We start from the raw sequence: 21397 nt of genomic DNA, 5'->3' as shown, positions 1-21397 counted from the left end.
TGGCTGCTGGCTTGCTGGCCAGGTACCGACGTCCAGAATTGTCTGGTGTAGCACCCCCCCCCCCACCTGGACCCCATTGCAGGGGCCCTCTAGGGCAGTGGCCCTGACAATAAAGGCAACAAGCCTAGTGGAGGTGATACTTTAACTGGGAGCCTTTTAGATAGGCAGAGAGGGGGGAGGAAAGTATTCAGGGGAGGGAAAAGGGTCCTGCAAAGATTTGAGGTGGAGGGGCAACTGTGAAGCTCAGAGAACTGCAGGGGCCTTGTCTGCCCAGGGGGTGGGAGACCAGAGAGGAGGCCAGCCCCCTAGCCTACAGAGACTTCACTGAGAAGCAGTCCTTGGCCCCCACTCCACCCATGCTCAGCCTGAGCCTCTGTGGGGGCACACTGGGCAGAGGGGAAGGGGCTGGGCCCAGGCCTTGCCAGAACTGGAGCGGGGCTGGGGCCCTGGTAAGTCAGCTGCCTTAGAGGGGCCTAGCAGAACCGAATCTCTACCTGTTTGGAGGCCACATCCCAGCATTCCCGACAGGGCCTGTGTTAGGACAGGAAGAAGGCTGTGAGTCCCCACAGGAAGGGGCTGGGTGCTCCTTGCCAAGGCAGGATGAGTTCCGAGTGGTCCCCTCGCCAGGAGTGAGGCCCCAACCGGTGAGAACTCTTGCCTCATTGCCCCAAACTTCAACAAGGACAGAGCTGGGCCACAGCCTGGGACCCAAAAGCCAGCCCTCCCCCTCAATTTGGCCTCTTGTCTGACTACTGGAGACGAGGCAAAGGAAACTTCAGGGGAGCGGTCTGGGGCAGGGGCTGGACGGGTCTGGGCAGAGACTGGAGGGGTGTGGGGCAGGGACTGGAGGGCTGTGGGGCAGGGACTGTGAGGGTCTAGGGCAGAATTCTCCCTCCCCAGCAGCTGGGCCTGTTGGGGCGGGCAGGGGAGCCCTCCACAGCTGGGCGGCGGGAGGCCAACGTGGGGTCTGGAATTCCTCTTCCCCTGCTGCACCTCCCCTCTCTGCCTGCCCCCCCCCCCCCCCCCCACGCTGCGGGCGGCGCGGGGGAGACGCGGCGGCGGGGGCGCGGCGCGGGAGGGGCGCAGGGAGGGCGGGCGCAGGGCCAGGCTGGGCCCCTCGGTGGAGGCCCGCGCAGGCAGGCCCCGCCCCGGGCTCGCACATCTGGGCTGCGAGCGCGGGCCGCCCCGGGGCGCAGCCGGCCGGCCATCCGGCCGGGGGGAGGGAGCGGCGGGCAGCGGCGCTGGCCAGGCGCACGTCGAGGGCTGCGGCCGCCGCGGCAGGGCACGGCCACCACCGCGGCCGGAATCGAGGCAGCTGGACAGAGGTCCGGCTGTCAGGAGGGCGGAGGTGAGTGCTGGGCTTGGGTCGGGGCTGCTGGGTTCCCAGAGAGGAAGAAAGCGCCGGGGTTTGTCGTCCTGTCCCGGGCTGTCGGCTGCGACCCCACCACAAAGTTTCTGACCCTGGGGGGCCGGCTGGGGACAGATCTGCAAGCCCCTGTCTTCAGCGGGGCTGCGGGTGCGACCGGGCAACTGGCCAAGGGACCTTGGGCTCCCATCCCGGCTTTGGGACCCCACACCCGCTCTGCGGATGGTCGGAGTCTGGGGTGGGGCTGGGGGCTGCTCCAGGGAGCCAATTTGTGGAGGACACTGTGCTTAGGCCTGAGGTAGAGACCCGGGGGTTGAGTGCGTGTTTGAGGGGTGCCTGGGAAGGGGGAGGTCCCAGGGCCTGTGGTTCGGGAAGTTGGAGAATGGCTGGGTGGCCTGGGTGCCAGTGTCTCGAGGCTGTGGGCTGGCTTCCTGACCAGGGACCTCTGTTTCCCTCTGTGAGGCCAGCTTGGAGGTCCAGATGGGGTGGGGTCTGGGCTCTCTCGGGGGCAGTAGGGGACCTGTGAGTCAAGCTTGTGTTGGGGAGAGAGACCAAGAGAGTGAGCTTGAGAATATGGACTCCCTGAGAGCAAAGGCAGGCCTGGACCCTAGAAAGTCAGGGAGGTCAGGGGGACTGGGGGGCAAAGGATGGGAGGGGCTGCAGGCCCTGGGCTATGTAGGACAGAGGTTGTTTGTGAACTAGCTGCTCCCATGATGAGGACCATGGGGATGGGTCAGGATGTATGCAAAGAAAAGTTGAGGACAGGGAGGGGCCGTGGGAGGCCATTTCTGTCACTCCCTGCCCCAGCACAGGAGGAGGCAGCCACCCCACTCCACAGCCTCCTACTGGTCCGTCTCCTGGAGGGCTCCTCTCCAGAGACAGGCTGGGGCAGCCTTTGGGGGTTTCTGATCTGTGTCTTGGGCCTTGGTTGGCCCAATCCATGGCTTGGGGGAGTTGCCTGCGGCCTCTCTTTGCCTGCTGACTGTCCTGTTCCATTAAAGGGCCCTTAAAGATGATGAGTGGAGAGCAGGGGATGGGAGAGGTAGGGTCCCAGTGACAGGAAGCCTGCGGGGGAGGGAGGGAGCTGTAAAGATCTGGGTGGGCTCTTTGTCCTGATGGGCACAGGCCAGGTCTGTGTGGAGCCCTGAAATCCAGCAACACGACACACCCCTAGTGCCTGGAGGGCATAAGTACCCAGCCTTAACTTCCCCACCCAGAAGGTGATCCTTGGAGAAATCTCACCATCAGGCAGAAAGTCCTAGGCTTTTGTACGTCTAGGGGACACTCTGGGATGGGAGTCTCTGGTTTCAAGTCTCTATTCGACCACACCCTATCCTGGTCCCCAGTGACTAATAGTTCATGCTTATTGGGTAGAACTCAGGGCCAGGGGTCAGGGTGAAGCTGAAGATTGGAGGTCAGTATGAGGCCAGGGGTCAGGGGTCAGTCCATGGGCAGGGTTAAGAGTCTGTCTGTGGGTAGGGTGGGGGTTAGGCTGGGGCCAGAGTTTGGCGTGCGCTTGTAGCCAGGAAATGAAGTTGCTTTCTGTGTAAATCAAACTGCTCCACCCAATTATTCTCAAAACTATAAACATTACCACTCTGAAATTAGTGGGTCTCTGGGGTGGGGGTCTACCTCCCCCCATTTCCAGCTGTGGAGTCTGCGCAGATGTAGCTTTGGGGAGCTGAGGCTGTCCTGAGCCCTGTGGTCAGCGTTCCCCTTAAATGTTTCTGGGTGTGTGGGCATGTATGCATGTGGGGCATGTCCCGAAGACCCCCGGGCGTGTGCGCCTGCTTGCAGGGCTGGCAACGTCTTCTACCTCCGCCTTTCAAGGCATCAGTAGGATCCTTCTGTAACGCAATTGATCCCCCTCCCTCCCTACGGAACTTAGAATGACTAGAATAAAAGTCTCAATAAGACCAAAAACTTCTAAGAAGAGAAAATTCACAATCCACGTCCTGAAGAGAAAGTACACTGCTCACATCTGGCCAGCTCCCCACCTTTATCAACCACTTCCTTACCTGGACTTGTAGGTCCTTACAAGCACCCTGTGTGACCCATTTTACAGGAAAGGCACTGAGGCACAGTTAGAAGACATGATACATTCCGGCCAGGTACCATTCTAGACCTTTGCCAGTCCCGAGGCCCCAGTCTAGGGGCACCCAATGTATCATACACTCAGAGGTGGCAGATAACTGGCCTGGCTTCAGAGAGCTGGGGAGATGATAGGCACACGGTATAGACCTGGAATCCAGCTTAGATTGATGCCTCCTGAGTCTTTTTTTCCTGGTGGTTCTAAAATGTTTCTCCTCCAGATACAAAAGGTTTAGTCCAGAAAACCCATTCATTCATTCAACCATGTGTTTCCCCAGCATTTAGCCAGAGTCTGACACAAAGAAATGCTCAATAAGTTTTTGCTGAAAAATGGAAACAATATACAAACCAGGCTGCCAGCTTCTCCCTTGTGACCTTGATCCAGTGGTGTACTGGTCCATGTTTTACCATCAACTCTCCAAGAGGAAGAAAAACCTGATTTGTAGTGTTTGCCAATTTCTGTGGTGTAAATGCTCCCACTATGGCTGATTTCAAGCTACCAATGTGATGTCAGTGAATGCGGAATTGGGAAGAGATGCACAGAATCAGCTCTTGTGAGCCAGTGGGTACCGCCTCTAGCATGCCACTCCGTCACCTTAGCTGGGCTCCTGTCCCTAGCTCTCAAGGCCCATACCCACCCCCCGTTTTGCTTTCCCTTTTCTCAGCATCACCCAGCTGCTCTATGAGTGCCCATGACCAGTCCCTATCTTTCCCCTGATTCTGATTCCTGGACATCCAACTGTGAGCCTCCAGTGACAGCAGGACTGGGTGTGTCTGGAAATCTCCATGTTGCTGGCCATGCAGGAGTGTCCTGGACATGTCTGGGTGTCCATGACGAGGCTGGGTTGTGGAAACTGTGCACGAGCAAGGGTGCGTGCCTATGTGTGTATGGGTGTTATGGTGCCCAGCTCTGTGTCTGCCTGGGTTTTGTTAGCAAAACTTCCTGATCAGGCCACTGGCTACAGAGAGGGTGTGGGCTCTGGGCAGCCCCCACCCTTGTTTAGGGAGGCAGCCAGGCCCACAGGTGAGGACAATAGCATTGGCGATCTGAAGACTGGCCCAGGGACACACTGAGCAGCACTTCTCAAACTTTACTGTGCACCAAACCACCTGGGATCTTGCTAAAATGCAAGTTCTGACTCAGCAGGTCCGGCGCAGGGCCCGAGGTTCTGCATTTCTAACAAGCTCCCGGGGACCCAGTGCTGCTCCTCTGAGACCACACTGAACATCAAAGCTGTCCATGACCGGGAGGACGCTGCCTCTACACTGGCCCCCAGAACTTCACAGACACAAGCTCAAGTTCCTCCCATCTCAGAAAAGAAAAGAAAGACCCTTCCTCTCCTCCCTCAAGCGTTACGTTCTCCCAGCTACTGCCTCACATCAGCTCCTGGTCTCAGCCAAGCTTCTCAGAACCGCTAGGTCCGTTCTCTCATCTTCTGCTCGCTCCTCGCCTGGGCTTGCCTGACTGCCACCCCATCTCCGCCATTCCACCAAAATGCCTGCCATTAAAACAAGATGTTTCCAGTCATCTAACAACCTCTCACAGGCATCTAGCTTCACGCCCGTCTCTTATGGGTCTTCGTGAAACCATGGCAGGCATCTGGGTCTCCTTGGCCAGCCCACCTTCCTCCAGTCAGCCTTCAGGCACAGCTTCTCTTCTCTCTGCCAAGCCTCCCATGACAATGACTCTGAAACGCACATCTCCACCTCAGCTTTCTCCCTGCCCTTGAGATCACACGGCATCTGGCTCCTTGGTATGTTCTCTTAGCAGTTTGAAAACTGCACCAAGAACCCCGCCACTTTCCTCCTGCCAGCCTGCCCTTTTCCAGTCATCTCCATCTCACCCTCCATCTCCTAGCTTGACCACACCGTGGCCCCCTTGACACCTTCTTCCTAACCTCCCGCGTCCAATCCAGCCATCCTCCATCAGCCCTGTTGGTTTTAACCTCTGACTGTCTCTTAAATGTCTCCACTCCTGTTTCAAGGCATATAGCCACCACCAGCTGTCACCTGGAGCCCTAATTGGGCTCCTGCTTCCATGTTGCCCCACTGTAATCCACGCTCCCATGCAGACAGAGAGACACTTCAAAACGCAAATTTAGTCCTGCCCGCATCCCTACTCTGGCTCCTCAAACTTTTCAGGATTTGCTGTTACCTTTCATATAAAACCAACTCTAAAATAGGGTCCACGAGGGCCTGCCTGCAGCATCAGGCCAGCCCAGCCCCTCTCTCCAGCCTTACTATGCTCCCCATTTGGCCCTGCTTGTATCCAGCTGTGACTTTCACAGCATCCTTTGTAATCTCAAATTGACTTGTGTGATCATCTGATTGTGAATGGTGTCCCCACCAGGCTGTGGGCTCCTGGGGCAGGAACCAAGTCTCTCTGGGTCACTGATGTCTCCCACCACCTGGCACAGAAAGGGCACCCAAAAACATGTAGGAGCATCCTGATTTCCACAAAGTGTTTTTTTTTTTTTTCGTGAGGAAGATTGGCCCTAAGCGAACATCTGTTGCCATTCTTCCTCTTTTTGCTTGAGGAAAATTGTCCCTGAGCTAACATCTGTGCCAATCTGCCTCTATTTTTTGTATGTGGGATGCTGCCACAGCATGGCTTGATGAGCGGTGTGTAGGACCTCACCTGAGATCCAATCATGAACCCTGGGCCGCCAAAGCAGAGCATGCAAACTTAACCACTGTGCCACCCAGCTGGCCCCTGCAATTGTTAAAAAGACATTTTTGAGACAAGCTGGGACTGTGGGACTGAGCATTAGGTGAGATTAAGGAATTACTGTTAATTTTGCTGGATATGATAATGGTGTTGTGGTGATGTTTTTTAAAAAGTCTTTATCTGTTGGAGAGACATATGTGTAGGTGAAACAACATGATGTCTTGGATTTGCTTCAAAGGACCTTGGCCAAAAGTCAATAAATAAAATAAATAAGCATTCAGTGAGGGAACAAAGGAACAAATAGATGCCACTCTGCTTGTCCCTTCCGTTCACAGCCACTGGGCCTGCAGAGATGCTGACTGTCCCGGAGGTGGGCCTGCAGGGGCTGTACATTGGTAAGAACCCCCAACCCCCCCCAACCCACCACCCCACTCACCCCGGCGCTGAGACCCACCCCCAGTCTGTCCATGGGGACCTCTCCCAATCGAGGCTCCTGAGCGCCATTCTGTGTGTGTGTGTGTTGTCTGCCTGTAGGCAGATCTCTGTGCACAGGACCTTGTGTGAGAGTGTGTATGTCTGCAGGTGGGTGTGTACACAGAATTCTGTGTGTGCGTGAGTGTCCGCCTGGGGCCTGGTCTGGGAGCAGGCCCTGGGTTCTCTGCAGGGGTGGGAGGCCAGGAGGCAGGAGGGACACTCCTCAGGAAGTCCACTCACAAAGATCTGGCAGGCTGGGCCTTCCTTCCTGCCTCCCTTCCCAGGCTCGAGCCACAGCAACTTGGCCTCTCAAGCTGGAGCTGGTGGCAGAGCCCAGTCCTGTGCTGGCCGCCTGAGATAAAGGAGCCCTGAGAGTATGAGCACCACCTCCCGGCCCCTCCAGCAGCTCAAGATGGACTCCCGCCTTTCCAGGCACTTCCTAGAGTCCCCCTCGTGCCTGGCCCCTCACATATGTTCCCAGGGGACCCCAAGGCCAGGGAGGGCTGGGACTGTCAGGGCCACATGCTTGCAGCTGAGGGAACACAGGCCCCGGCCCTGGCTCAGCCGGAAACCAGACAGACCTGTTTGATTTGTCCATGGGTCTTCACGCCAAACCCCATCAGCCTCCCTGGCCAGCCTCCCTGTCACCACACATGAATCTCAGGGCAGCCCCAGTATCCTTCACAGGGGTCTTAGCAAAGCCCAGGTGGTGGTGACAAGCCACCAGCCCACACCTAGGGGATGTCCAGCCAGGCAGGCCCTCTTGCCCCCTGCGCTGCCTGAGCCTCCAAGCCAGGCTTTGGGTTGACCTCTGGGGGCTGCACTGCTTCCTCCCGCCAAAGGTCCAGTCAGTCCTGGGCCTGCGAGAGGGTCTCTGTGGGGTCTCCTGCACCCAAACGCTGACTCCAGGTGTATGTGTGTTGTAGAGGGCCAGGGGATGGTGGGGGGGCCTTAGAATGCGACTTTCTAGTGTTGTGGACACCCTTCAGCTCAGGGCTGGGCTGGGGGAGGTGCTGACCCCCTTGATCCTCACCAGGCAGCCAGCTGGGCCTGTCTGTGGCTCTTGGGGAGGGAAAGGGGCGCGATTCCCTCAGGTCCTGATTATAACCACGTGGCTGAGCTTTAGTTGGGAGTGGGGAGCGGCCCCATTCCCACTCAGGTATATAGTCCCCCCACCTTTTCTGGTTTCTCCACCCTTAGGCCCACCCTGGGAGCTCACCTGCCCTCCTGTCTCTAGACTCGGTCTCCCACAATGCTTCTCTATCTCTTCCCTCCCCTGCTGTGTCTGAGGGGTGCTGGGAAGACGATGAATCCCCAGGTGAAGCCTGGGTCACCCTCCAGAGATGGGTCGCCTCTAGCTGATAATGGGCCCTCAGCTGCCTCCCCGTTCTTCTCGCTCGTGTCCTTCCTGCCCTCCCTCCCACTCCCCCTTCCCCAGCAGGGTGCTCCTTGCCTTGGCCCAGCAAGGACTGATGGAGCACCTCCCCCGCTGCCAACCCCCCACCTGACTGTGCTAGAGTGACTTGCCTTCTCTTTGCAGGCTCCAGCCCAGAGCAGTCCCCAGTGCCCAGTCCACCCGGCTCCCCAAGGACCCAGGAAAGCTGTGGCATTGCCCCCCTCACACCCTCGCAGTCTCCAGTAAGCCCGGAGCTGGTGGTGGTGGGTGGCCTGGGTGCTGTGCAGGGGGGTCGTGCTCCAGAGAGCAAAGGCTAGACTGTTCTGGGCTAGGGGTGCCACCATGCCTGCTGCCCCTGCACACTCCAGTCATGTTCTCCAGGAAGGGTAGCTTCGGGTGACCTTGGATGGTAGGGGTAACAGTTCTACTGAGTTGAGCCCCCTCCAGGATGACGTCCAGGGGCCATTGCAGCAAGCCTGCCTGGGGCAGGTGGACCTATGGGCATGTAGTTCTTCCCGGTCCTCAGAGCACTGGGCCTCCCAGAGTTGCTCTCCCTCCCTCTACCACAGCCCCACCTTAATACAAGTTATATCTGGGGAGGAGGAGACATGTTGCTAAAAAATAATTTGGATAGCACTGGCTTGAAGGATCCAGGACATAGCCTTCCCCAAGCTCCCTGGTTACCCCACCTAGAATGGCCTCCCTCTAGTGATCCAGCCTGGAGACCCCCTTGTTCTCAAGGAGCCCAGGCTTGGCCTGGGAGAAGGTAGGGACCACTCTGGGCGCATGCGTGGGGGCTCTCTTCTCTGCCACAAAACCAGACAGCGTCTGGTTGTGTCACTGTAGCCACAGAGAGCAAGAGGGTCAAATATACATGGGTCCATGTGCTATGAAGCAACCCGGAGGAGCAAAATTGCTCCCAGCTGGGCCCAGGCTGGTGCCAGGCTGTGAAATGATGTGAGATGGGGGCGGGGCTAAGGCAGTGTAGGCAGAAGGCCACCAGAGAACCAGAAGCAGGAAAGCAGGAGCTTGAGCCAAAAAGTGCATGGGGCTACCTGAGACGCCGTGGGCTTTCTGAGCAGTTGGCAACTCCAGGGCTCAGCCTGGAGCCTAGGAGGGGAGGGGAGCCTAGGCAGGCAGGCAGGTGGGGGTGGGCCAGGGCTGGTCTGGACCACAGCCAGCAGAGGAGAGGAGCTCCCACATGCAGTCAGCCTGGCCCTGTGGGGTGCAACCTGACTCTAGGCTTTGTTTGCAGAAGCCCGAGGCCCGAACCCCCCAGCCGGCCCCCTTCTCTGTGGTGGTGGCCATCGACTTCGGCACCACATCCAGTGGCTATGCCTTCAGCTTTGCCAGTGACCCTGAGGCCATCCACATGATGAGGTGAGGGCGGCTGGGTTGGGAAGTTGGTGGGGGGAGTCCTCATACCCTGGGATAGGCCTGGTCCCAGCAGTACTGACACTGAGGAGACAAGGGGTCTCTTCAGAGCTCCTTCCACTCCTCATCTGGGGCTCCCCACTGGGGCAAAACATTGGAGGATAGGCCCCAGGTCTGGGCTCCGAGCCTCAACTGGAGCAGCTCCCTGCCCTCTACAGGAAATGCTGGGCTTCGCTTTGATTTTTTTAAATTATTTTGTTGAGGTCATACTGGTTTATAACGTTCTGTAATTTCAGGTGCACATTGTTATATATCAGTTCTGTATAGACTGCATCGTTATCACCCCCAATAGTCTAGTTTTTATCCGTCACCATATATACGTGCCCCTTTACCCTTTTGCCCAACAGCTCCCCCCTTCCCCTCTGGTAACCACTAAACTATTCTCCTTCTCATGTGTTTATTTATCTTCCACATATGAGTGAAATCATATGGTGTTTATCTTTCTCTGTCTGGCTTATTTTGCTTAACATAATACCCTCAAGGACCATCTATGTTGTTGCAAATGGGACAATTTTGTGTTTTCTTATGGCTCAGTAGTGTTCCATTGTACATATATACCACATCTTTATCCATTCATCAGTTGCTCGGCACTTGGGTTGCTGCCACGTCTTGGCTGTTGTGAATAATGCTGCAATGAACATAGGGGTGTGTAAGTCTCTTTGAATTGTTGAATTCATGTTCTTTGGATAAATCCTCAGTAGTGGGATAGCTGGATAGATGGCATTTCTATTTTTAATTTTTTGAGAAATGTCTATATTGTTTTCCATAGTGGCTGCCCCAGTTTGCGTTCCCACCAGCAGTGTATGAGGGTCCCCTTTTCTCCACATCCTCTCCAACATTTGTTATTTCTTGTCTTGCTAATTATAGCCATTCTGACAGGTGGGAGGTGATATCTCATTGTAGTTTTGATTTGCATTTCCCTAATAATTAATGATGTTGAACATCTTTTCATGTGCCAGTTGGCCGTCTGTATATCTTCTTTGGAAAAATCTCTATTCATATCCTCTTGTTGGGCTTTGTTTTTAATTTTAAATTTTTATTGAAATATAACAGTAAAATACACAAATCTTTTTCTGGACTTGTACACAAACACACATACATATATATGCACATATTTTTTTTTAAGATTTTTATTTTTCCTTTTTCTCGCCAAAGCCCCTCAGTACATAGTTATGTATTTTTAGTTGTGGGTCCTTCTAGTTGTGGCATGTGGGATGCCGCCTCAGCATGGCTTGATGAGCAGTGCCATGTCCACACCCAGGGTCCGAACTGGCAAAACCCTGGGCCACCAAAGCAGAGCATGTGAACTTAACCACTCGGCCACGGGGCTGGCCTCCATGTGGTTTTTTTTGATGTGAAGAATTTATTGAAAGTTTCACAGTGCTCACAATTGCCTTTCTACATCTTATATATTTATTTATTTTTATTGAGGTGATAATAGTTTATAACATCGTGAAATTTCAGTTGTACATTATTTTTTGTCAGTCAACATATATATGTGCCTCTTCACCCCTTGTGCCCACCACCTGACCCCCTTCCCCTCTGGTAACCACTAAACTGTTCTCTTTGTCCATGTGTTAGTTTATCTTCCACATATGAATGAAATCGTATGGTGTTTGTCTTTCTCTGTCTGGCTTATTTCACTTAACATAATACCCTCAAGGTCCATCCATGTTGTTGCGAATGGGACGATTTTGTCTTTTTTATGGGTGAGTAGTATTCCATTGTGTAATATATATACCACATCTTTATCCATTCAGCAGTCGCTGGGCACTTGGGTTGCTTCCATGTCTTGGCTATTATGAATAATGCTGCAATGAACACAGGGGTGCATAAGTCTCTTTGAATTGTTGATTTCAAGTTCTTTGGAAAAATACCCAGTAGTGGGATAGCTGGGTCATATGGTATTTCTATTTTTAACATACATTCGGTTTTTAAATAAAAATGAGAAATCGTACAACTTGCCTTGTTTTAAACTTTCAACACTATTTTGTAGACGTTTCATATCAATACACTGCCACCACTTTCTTATTTATTTATTTATTTATTTTGAGGAAGATTAGCCCTGAGCTAACTACTGCCAATCCTCCTCTTTTTGCTGAGGAAGGCTGGCCCTGAGCTAACATCCATGCCCATCTTCCTCTACTTTGTACTTGGGACCCCTACCACAGCATGGCTTTTGGCCAAGCGGTGCCATGTCCGCACCCGGGATCCGAAACGGCGAACCCCAGGCCACTGAGAAGCGGAATGTGCGAACTTAACTGCTGTACCACCGGGCTGGCCCCTGCCACCTCTTTCTTTTAACAGTTACATAGTATTCCATAGTATGGATGTGTCATAATTTATTCATAATTGATTCATTCTTCTATTGATTCATTCTTCTATTGTTTTCAGGAGATTTTTTCCTCTTATTTTTCACTATTTCAGAGAGTGCTGCAATGAATATCTTTCCTTGGAAACTTGTGCTGGGATTGCTACAGGGTAGATTCCAAGGTCCAACATTTCAAATGAAAAACAAGGAAACGAAGGATCAGAGGGTTAACTGAGTTGACAAGTGATACAGTTGCTCTGAAAGAGATGTTCAAAAATTCCACTCTGATGTTGTCGAGTTTTGTTTGAACAAAACATTTGTTTGACACTCCCCTCCAAGCCTCGAGACCCTGATCATCTGAATATATCTTAGTGGGGCTGCAGCCAGTAGGTGGAAGACCCTAAAGCTCCCAACCCAGACTGGGATAGGGGATCAGGGATGCTCCCCAGGGCCTGGGAGGCTGGATAGAAGGTTGGATGGAGAGACAGACAGAAGGGTCACTGCCCCAAAGATACAAGGGACTTGACCTGTGTGCATTTGGACTGTCCTTCCACTTCCTCTGCTCCCTCCACATCCACATGAAGCCACAAAGGCTCTGGGCACTTATAGCTGTCTAGGAGCTTCAGGGATCCCAGCTGGCATACTCCTCAGCATACACAGCTGAGGCCATGCTGGCCCCCTGCTGGGGCCAAGGACACATGAAGGGATACTGTCTGTCCTGTGGAAGTGACAGGCACACTAAGTAACTAAGGGACATCCTGGTCTCCTCCCAAGCCCTTCTCACCCCCACCAGCCACCAAGCCCCATCATTTCTGTCTCCCTAATATCACTGGAATACCTATCCACTGCTCTCCACAACCACCACCCCTAAGTTCAGCCCCAATCTCTCTCACCTGGACAGCTGTAATATCCTTCTCCCTGAGGTTCCTTCTCCATCCTCCCTCCCCTCTAGTCTGTTGCTACATGGGGACCAGTGACCTTTCTAAATGCAAATGTTGTCATGCCGCCTCACTCCCCTACTTCAAACCCAGCAAGATAGAATTCCGATATGGCAGCTGATGCTCTTCTTTGACTGACTTTAACATTCCTGTATTTTCTCCTGCTGTATATTGCGCCAGCTATGGTTGGTTCTCCCTGCTCCTTCATGCCTCTTAGCATTTACACCTGCCCTTCCTCCTGCTTGGATTCTCAGTTCCTTCCCTAAACGGCTGCAGGGATGAGCTGAGCCTAGAGGGGTCAGGGCATCAGAGAAAGCAGAGGAAAGGGAGGGAGGATTGGCCAGGCCAGTGAACTGGGCAGGGAGTTCTGGGTAGAGGGCTACATGGTGCCTGTGGACAGGGAGGTTTGGAATCTCATTCAGGTTTTGGGGGCCTGCTGGAGGTGCAGTCAACCGGGGTGTAGCTGCTGAGGTGCATCAGACAGGAATGATCACAAATGCCTTGAAGGAGCTTGGCTGTGGAAGATGCCCTAGAGGAGGGCAAACTGGGAGAAGGACTCTGCTAGGGTCCTGGAGAGACGCATCAGGAGACCAGACCCAGGCAGGAGGACGACAGCTTGCTGCTGCTTGTTAAGGGTACGGGGAGGCGAGTCAAATGGTGTACCTCATGGGAGGGAGCAGAAGCTGAGAATGTCAGATGGGACTCGTGGCCCCATGGATAGAAAGAAGATCCCACTTATGGAGATTTAAGTGGATGCCAAGCACCATCTTCACAAGAACCCAAAGAGGTAGGTACTATTATCATTCCCATTTTACAGACAGGGAGACTGAGGCTTTAGGAGGCTAAGTGGCCTGCCCAAGGTCACTCTGCTGGTCCCAGAGCCAGCACCCAAACCCACGAAGGGAGGGTTGCTGCTGACCACACTGACAGCCTGTGCCTCTGCAGGAAATGGGAAGGCGGAGACCCAGGCGTGGCTCATCAGAAGACCCCCACCTGCCTCCTGCTGACCCCAGAGGGCGCCTTTCACAGCTTTGGCTACACTGCCCGTGATTACTACCACGATCTGGACCCTGAGGAAGCGCGTGACTGGCTCTACTTCGAGAAGTTCAAGATGAAGATCCACAGCGCCACTGTGAGCCACATTCTGGCTCCGGACCCGGCTTCAGCCAGGGCTGTGGGGCCAGAAGGGAAAGGGTCGGGACTAATGGAGGGTAGGCAAAGCTCCAGGTGAGGCGGGGCTCAGGGGGCGGAGCTCGGATGTAAGAAGGAATGAAGGCAGGGCCAAGGGGTGAGGTTAGGGTTAGAGGAGGTGTGGGGCTAAAGAGAGGGGCTGGGACCATCTAAAGTGAGATTAGCGCGAGAGAGGGATGATGCCAAGAAGAGAAACACCAGAAAATGGGTGATTTTAAGAGAGAGGTCATCAGGTAATGGGGGCAGAGCTATGGTCTCCTGCAGTCACCCTGTGTCCCCTCCAGGATCTCACCTTGAAGACCCAGCTAGAGGCAGTAAATGGAAAGAAAATGCCTGCCCTGGAGGTGTTCGCCCATGCCCTGCGTTTCTTCAAGGAGCACGCCCTTCAGGTGCGCTGCGGCCCCATCCCCTGTCTGTCCAATGGGGAGACACTGTTGGAGGTCATCTTCTCCAGTCTCCTGCCTTCCTATCTAGTAGAGCCTGCCTTGGCCGTAGTTTTGGGAGCTGGGGAGTGTTAGGGATTCTTCCAACTCAGCTGGGAAATCCTTCCTGAGGCTCGATTAATTCCTTCAGCTCCCATAGAGGGCTGAAGACACCCCCACCCCCCACCCCAAGCCAGCAGTTCCCCTCACTTCTTCCTCCTGCTCCAGGAGCTGAGAGAGCAGTGTCCATTGCTTCCAGAGAAGGACACTGTACGCTGGGTGTTGACGGTGCCTGCCATCTGGAAACAGCCAGCCAAGCAGTTCATGCGAGAGGCTGCCTACCTGGTGAGGATGTGCAGACAGAGCCGTAGATGTGGCTCAGGAGGGCCCTGGGGGTGGCCCCATACCCTCCTCCACCCCACCACCCTTGGGGTCACAGAGTCATTGTGTAAAGACCTCGGCCTTCCCCTGCTGGGCATTTTGGAAGGTTCTTGCCACTAGGAGAGGGAGTGAGCCTGCAGGAACAGAGAGCAGAGGGACAAGTGGCACGACCCAGGCCAGCTTCGTCACTGTCTTAAGTCAGGTTTCCTAGGAGCAGAGCCCAAGATGGGGAATCTTGTGCATATGGCCTATTGAAGAAGGACTCTCAAGAGAAAGGGGAGTGAGGAAAGCAGGGGAGGAGAAATAGCTGAGCAGGATGTGTTCTCAACTGGAGAAGCCTCTGCCTGATTCCATGGAACGCTCTGGAGGGAGAACTGTACCCCGGAGTTGGCCAGGTGAGGCAAGGGGGCCGGCTTTTTGTAAATCCATATCAGCCTGTCACTGGTTGCTGGGGCACTCGGGGGAACCTCTCCAGGTGAGGTGGTTCCCATTCAGCTGAGGGCAGTTCTCCAGAGAAGGGGGCAGTTGTGGGCCAGGAGCTACCAACGCTCACAGCAGCTGGGCAGGACACCAAGCACATCCACATCAGCCAGCAGCAGTATTTTCAGGAACCTCCACCCCCAGCACAGCCCCCACCATTGTAAGTGCCTGAACAGTGGAAACAGGACTATGGAACTAAGAAGAGAGGTGATTCTGGCCAATGTTTGCTGGGCTTCCTACCATAAGAGATGTCCAAAGGTCTGGAGAAAGGGGAGGTGCAGCCCCTGGGCCCTTGGGGGGCATCCTAGGACCTCCAAAGGGGATCTCAGGCCTGCCTGTGGACCCCGTCGGAGGATACCAGGGCCCCCAACCCTCCCACACACACACCTGGGGGCCAGGCATGCTCCAGGTGCCAGGTCTGCAGGTGCCTATGCTTGTCACTGGAAGGAACTAACCTGAGCCTACTGGGCATCCCCCTTGCCAGGATAAAAGCAAGACTGTGCCCAGCCAGAGCAAACACCCCCACCCTAGTGCCCCCTGCTGGTTTACCCAGGCTGCTTCCTCCCATACTGTTTCCTGGCTGCCAGCTCAGGAAGGGCTGGCCCTGGGCAGGAAGTCTCGATACCCACCCATCCCCATCCCCCACCTGATTAGAATCTGGGGAAGCCCACAAAACCATAAACTGCTCCCTACAGGGATCCCCTGTCCTGATGCAGGAAGTGACAGATCCCAAGTGTTTTTCTCTCCTCAATTGGCCTGTCTTGGTGCCTGGAATTTTACTGTTAAGAGTTTCTTTCCTCCTATATCAGATTCCCGGGGAACAAAGTTCTCCCAGGAGTGGGAGGCCTGTGGCCACTGTCTGACACCAGCCTGGAGGAGGAAGAGGTTCAGTGAGCCAAAGGGCCCCCTCCCATCTCCTCTGATTGGTGGTTTGGCCATTACACCCCTACACACACACACTGTGCTAAAGTCTCCGCTAACACCCTCAGCCAGCGCTCAGCTGGGCAGCCCTTCTGTGAAGGGGACTTTGCTGCAGCCTGGACCACCTTGGGCATCTCGGAGGGGCAGATCCCAGGCTCTCTAGGTTTTCACTCTGTCTAGGGTCTCTTCCTGCTGGGTGACCTCATGGCATCCCTGACCATGGCCATGCCCCTCCCCAGCCTGGTCACAGGAGGTTGTGAGGCAGCTCCAAATTTGTGCAGCATGGAGGGGCCTGAGAGGGTTGGCATGGGTGGATGGGTGGAGTGTGAATGAGGAGGCCGGAGCCCGACGGGGCCCTGTTGCCTGCCCCGGGGTACCATCTTAGGAGTGATGCTTGGCCCATGGTTCTCCCTGGCCCTACCCAACACCCATCCTCAGGCCGGCCTGGTGTCAAGAGAGGACGCAGAGCAACTACTCATCGCCCTGGAGCCTGAGGCCGCCTCTGTCTACTGCCGCAAGCTGCGTCTGCACCAGCTTGTGGACCTGAGCAGCCGGGCCCCAGGCAGTGGGCGCCTGGGTGGGCGCCGCTCCATCGATTCCAGCTTCCGGCAGGGTGAGCCGCCCCCAGGGGGACTGCCCAGTGGTGGGCTTGGAGGCAGCTGCCCTTGTAGGGTCAGAGGGTCCCTGAGGCCAGAAGCTCAGCCATGTCCAGCATGAAGGGGAGGCCCCCTCACCCAGGAGGAGCCCAATCTGAGGAGGGAGAAGCATCCCTGGTGGAGTTCAGTCTGAGGGAGGAGGCACAGCCCTCACCCTGGGGAGCCCAGTCTGAGGGTGGAGATCTCACCTTGCCCTAGGGAAACACTGTCTGAGGAGGGTAGGGCTCAGCCCAGCCCTGAGTCTGAGGTGAGGGGTGAGCCTCCCCTGGGGGGACATGCTCTGGTACTGACAAAGGAGGACTGGGAGGAAGTTGGTCCCCACTCTGAGCTGAGGGAGGGGTCTTCGGGAGCTTCCCCTTAAACAGACACTGAATCAGCTGCTGCTCCCCTCCTGGCACATCAGCTGTCCTCCCCACCATCAGCCCCAAGCTCCTGCTGTCAGGACCATGCACTGAGACAGCTATGGTCAACCTTGGTCACCCTCCCAGATGCCATTTCCCATGACAGGGAGAGGGCCCAAGTCCTGAACTCCCAAGACCTCCCCCGCTACACACACACAGCTCCTCTGAAACCACCTAACCCTGATTTTGCCATGGCCTGAGCCCTCCTGCGTTAAGGGAAGGCCCTGGGGCCAGAAATACTTCCCTCAGCTGTTGGCTACAGCGCCTGCTATTAACCCGTCGGGTTCTCTAGACTCTTTGGGGTTCAGTACTGCTCTCTCCCAGTTAGGAGTGGAGCAGGAGTCTCCGGCGAGCGCTGGCGGGAGGATGGGGGTTGAATGTGGAAGCCGAGACACCTCCTTCTAACCTCACTGTCCCGCTGTCCCTCAACTCCCAGCCCGCGAGCAGCTGCGAAGGTCCCGCCACAGCCGCACGTTCCTGGTGGAGTCAGGCGTCGGAGAGCTGTGGGCAGAGCTGCAAGCAGGTGGGGGGAAGGGGAGATGCCCTGCGGGGCACCATATACAAATGGCGGCAGGGAAAAGTTAACGAAGTCGGCTCCAACCCCTAGAAACTCCGCCCCTTCTTCCTCCATCGGCTGTACTTAACCCGGCAGTCCCTTCACAGTCCCCTGTACCCCCACCCCACTCACAGCCGCGCCCCTAACTCCCACTCCTCCCGGGGATTGTCTGCAGAAGGTCCCCCTGGAACCTTCTCCCACACGCACCTTGCGCCCCTACCCTCTGGCCTGAGGTTCAAGCACCTAAGCCCCTTACGGCCCATCCCCATCCCCCCTTCCGCGAGCAGGGCTCGGGACCTGGGGCAGGGCTGCAAGCTGGGTAAGTCTGAAGGGCGCGCAGAGCTGAGGATGCAAGGCAGGCCACGAATGTGTCCTTACGGCCACCCCTGCAGGAGACCGCTACATGGTGGCAGACTGCGGGGGAGGCACCGTGGACCTGACTGTGCACCAGCTGGAGCAGCCACATGGCACCCTCAAGGAGCTCTACAAGGCGTCTGGTGAGTAGCCAGGCAGCGCCCTTGGTACCCAGCGCGCCCGGGCTCCGCCAACGCCCTCTGGCGGCAGTGTCGGCGCTGACTCCCCTTCACTCCCTGCCCCACTCCAGGCGGCCCCTACGGCGCAGTGGGCGTGGACCTGGCCTTCGAACAGCTGCTGGGCCGCATCTTCGGTGAGGACTTCATTGCCACCTTCAAAAGGCAACGGCCAGCAGCCTGGGTAGATCTGACCATCGCCTTCGAGGCCCGCAAACGCACGGCAGGCCCGCACCGTGCGGGGGCGCTCAACATCTCGCTGCCCTTCTCTTTCATCGACTTCTATCGCAAGCAGAGAGGTCACAACGTGGAGACGGCCCTGCGCAGGAGCAGGTGCGCCCGGGGACCGCGGGCTCAGGCAGTTTCCGGATGGGGAACGCCCCTACAAGGGAGGGTGTGGGCCCCAGGGGGCAGTGTGGTTCCACCTGAGCCGCCCGGCACACACATCGTGCCAGCCCCGGCGGCAGAGGGAGGGGCATGAGTACCCCAGCTGGAATCCGCAGCCGGAACTGGGCCGAGAGAATCTTGAGCCCCCAGGGTAAGGCCGATATCTGTCTCCTCCCCGCCCGGAGCCACAGGGAGGCTCCTCTGCTGGGACCTCATGCCTGGAACTGGAGCGTGCCCACGACTAAAGAACCCCGGAGAGAATGGGGTTGGGATAACACACAATGTGCATTCGGTGCCCAGGCACATCGGGCTGGAGCTGGGGCAGAACCCCGGACCCTGACCCATGCGCCTGTGCCCCTTTCACCGCCTATAGCCTGAACGTCGTGAAGTGGTCCTCACAGGGAATGCTCAGGATGTCTTGCGAGGCCATGAACGAGCTCTTTCAGCCCACGGTCAGCGGGATCATTGAGCATATAGGTGAGAGCCTGAGCTTGCGTCCCCCATTCACCCCACATACATCCCCAGATGTGGGAATAATTCCCCCTATTAGTGCCTGGAAACCTCCACACAACCATACACTGGAATGAGACCCAGAATCATCTGGAACACCTGGAGTTAGTGCGGTGGAGATTAAGATGGACAATGTGTAGTCCCGCCAAATCAAATAATCTCTGGTGCCTCAGTTTCCCCATTTATAAAATGAGGTGATAATGGGTTCCCAAAACTGTTAGGATAGGAATCTAAATGAGCTGAAATATCTAAAGAGAGTGCAATGCCTTGTACACAGTAGGCATTTAGTACGTGTAGCTGCCTATCCTTATCTCATGCCATCCACGTTGGGGGGGCGGGGGGAAGAGTGTTGGGGAGGCGGAGCCCTCAATGAAAGCGCTCAGTGTTTTTCTTCATCAGAACAAGGCTACCATTTTAGTGAAATGGCTAGTTTTTAGCTGCCAGGAGGGTACAGGTGGGCGGACGGAAGGTGCCAGTGGCCACGCAGTGGTGGCCTCAGCGGCTCGGGCTCTCTGCTCCCTCGCCTTGCTTCCTTCTCCTTACCCCCACCCCCACCCGGTCCTGCAGAGGCATTGCTGGGGCGGCCCGAGGTGCAGGACGTGAAGCTGCTGTTCCTGGTGGGCGGCTTCGCCGAGTCAGCGGTGCTGCAGCACGCGGTGCAGACGGCGCTGGGAGCCCGCGGTCTGCGCGTGGTGGTCCCGCACGACGTGGGCCTCACCATCCTCAAAGGCGCCGTGCTGTTCGGGCAGGCGCCGGGCGTGGTGCGGGTGCGCCGCTCGCCACTCACCTACGGCGTGGGCGTGCTCAACCGCTTCGTGGCTGGCCGCCACCCGCCCGACAAGCTGCTGGTTCGCGATGGCCGCCGCTGGTGCACCGACGTCTTTGACCGCTTCGTGGCCGCGGAGCAGTCCGTGGCCCTGGGCGAGGAGGTGCGGCGCAGCTACTGCCCGGCGCGCCCGGGCCAGCGGCGCGTGCTCATCAATCTGTACTGCTGCGCCGCCGAGGACGCGCGCTTCATCACCGACCCGGGCGTGCGCAAGTGCGGCGCACTCAGCCTCGACCTCGAGCCCGCCGAGGGCGGCCCCGACGCCACCGGCGCGTCCCCTGGCCGCCGCGAGATCCGCGCCGCCATGCAGTTTGGCGACACCGAGATTAAGGTCACTGCCGTCGACGTCAGCACCAATCGCTCCGTGCGCGCCGCTATCGACTTTCTTTCCAATTGAGGACGCGCGGGCGCAGTGCCAACACCCCCCTGCAGGCCCCTCCCTCTTTCGCTCCGGGGCCTAGGGAGCCTGCTGGGGTAGGCGAACCTGCTGGTTCTGATGTCATCGCCCCTTTCCCCGCCCTCCTGACCCGGGGATGAGGTCGCAGGAGTACAGGTGGGGACACATCAAGGGACTCTGGCTTTGGGATTGGGCCCTGGTCCGCTGACTGGAAGGCTGAAGGGCCCTGCCAAGGACTGAGGTCAAGGAGACTTAGAAGGGGGTTGTAAGACGGCACGTCCACAGGGAGCACTTGACCCAGAAGGCAGAATACACCAGAAGACAGCCCTGGGCTGAAGTGGGGAGGGTGGGGGGTGGGGGTGGGGGCAGAGGCAGCTAGGGGAGGCCAAGCAAGGCTGCGGTAGGAGGGGCAGCAGGAGGAAGAGGTTGTGCAGGGCCTGGGCCTGAAGGGCCGAGTGCACTGACTGATGGGCGCAGCCCGCACAGGGAGCCAGGCAGAGCAGCCCTGTGTCACAGAAAAATGACTGGAAGCTGACCCAAGAGGGGCAGGGGTAATAGGACCGGCCTGGGTGTGGTACTGACCACCCTAGTGTGACTTAATTGTAGAAAGGGCAGTAGCCGACTAATGAGGAGGGTATGGGGTGAAGGCACTTATGATAGGATGTGGGGGCAGCATGCTGAGGGGCCTTTCCTTCAGGACAAATGACCCATTTGGGAAGGCCCCAAGGGCAGCCTGTGAATGACCCACTTGTACTCTATCCCAGCCACAGAAGGATTTGAGGGGCAGGGAAGACAGGGAGCACGGAGGGCTGGTCCCACTCTGCCGTCAACTGAGTGTGCCATTAGGACATTCCCTGCCCACCTATGGCAGGGTGATTTTCATTCCCCGAGTATGAAATGTCAGGCACCTCCCTCCAACCATGACATGCAACAGCCCCACCTGCCTGAGAACCTTAAGGTGACAATAAAGCATTTATGCCTAAGGTGAAGCCATGGCCTGCTGGTACCTCACAAGAGGGGTCCCCAGCAGTGGAGCAGCGGAGGGGGCCTGGATTCAAGAA

At 56.5% G+C, this 21397-nt stretch overlaps 1 protein-coding gene across 1 annotated transcript; it reads left to right on the top strand.

Annotated features, from left to right (window-relative positions):
- The first annotated feature begins 890 nt into the window (after positions 1-890).
- HSPA12B (heat shock protein family A (Hsp70) member 12B) lies at positions 891-21325 on the top strand. Its single transcript, XM_046678997.1, has 13 exons — positions 891-1348; positions 6461-6520; positions 8140-8237; positions 9251-9375; positions 13624-13810; positions 14154-14258; positions 14520-14636; positions 16512-16686; positions 17567-17653; positions 18079-18183; positions 18291-18549; positions 18977-19080; positions 19681-21325. Exons 2-13 carry the CDS (start codon positions 6478-6480, stop codon positions 20334-20336), a joined length of 2061 nt encoding a protein of 686 aa, XP_046534953.1. The 5' UTR covers positions 891-1348; positions 6461-6477; the 3' UTR covers positions 20337-21325.
- Positions 21326-21397: the final 72 nt, after the last annotated feature.

This window comes from Equus quagga, chromosome 12 (assembly GCF_021613505.1).
Source record: "Equus quagga isolate Etosha38 chromosome 12, UCLA_HA_Equagga_1.0, whole genome shotgun sequence".
Classification (NCBI taxonomy): domain Eukaryota; kingdom Metazoa; phylum Chordata; class Mammalia; order Perissodactyla; family Equidae; genus Equus; species Equus quagga.
Note: the sequence above shows the minus strand (reverse complement) of the source record. Positions and strands in the feature narration are given on the sequence as shown.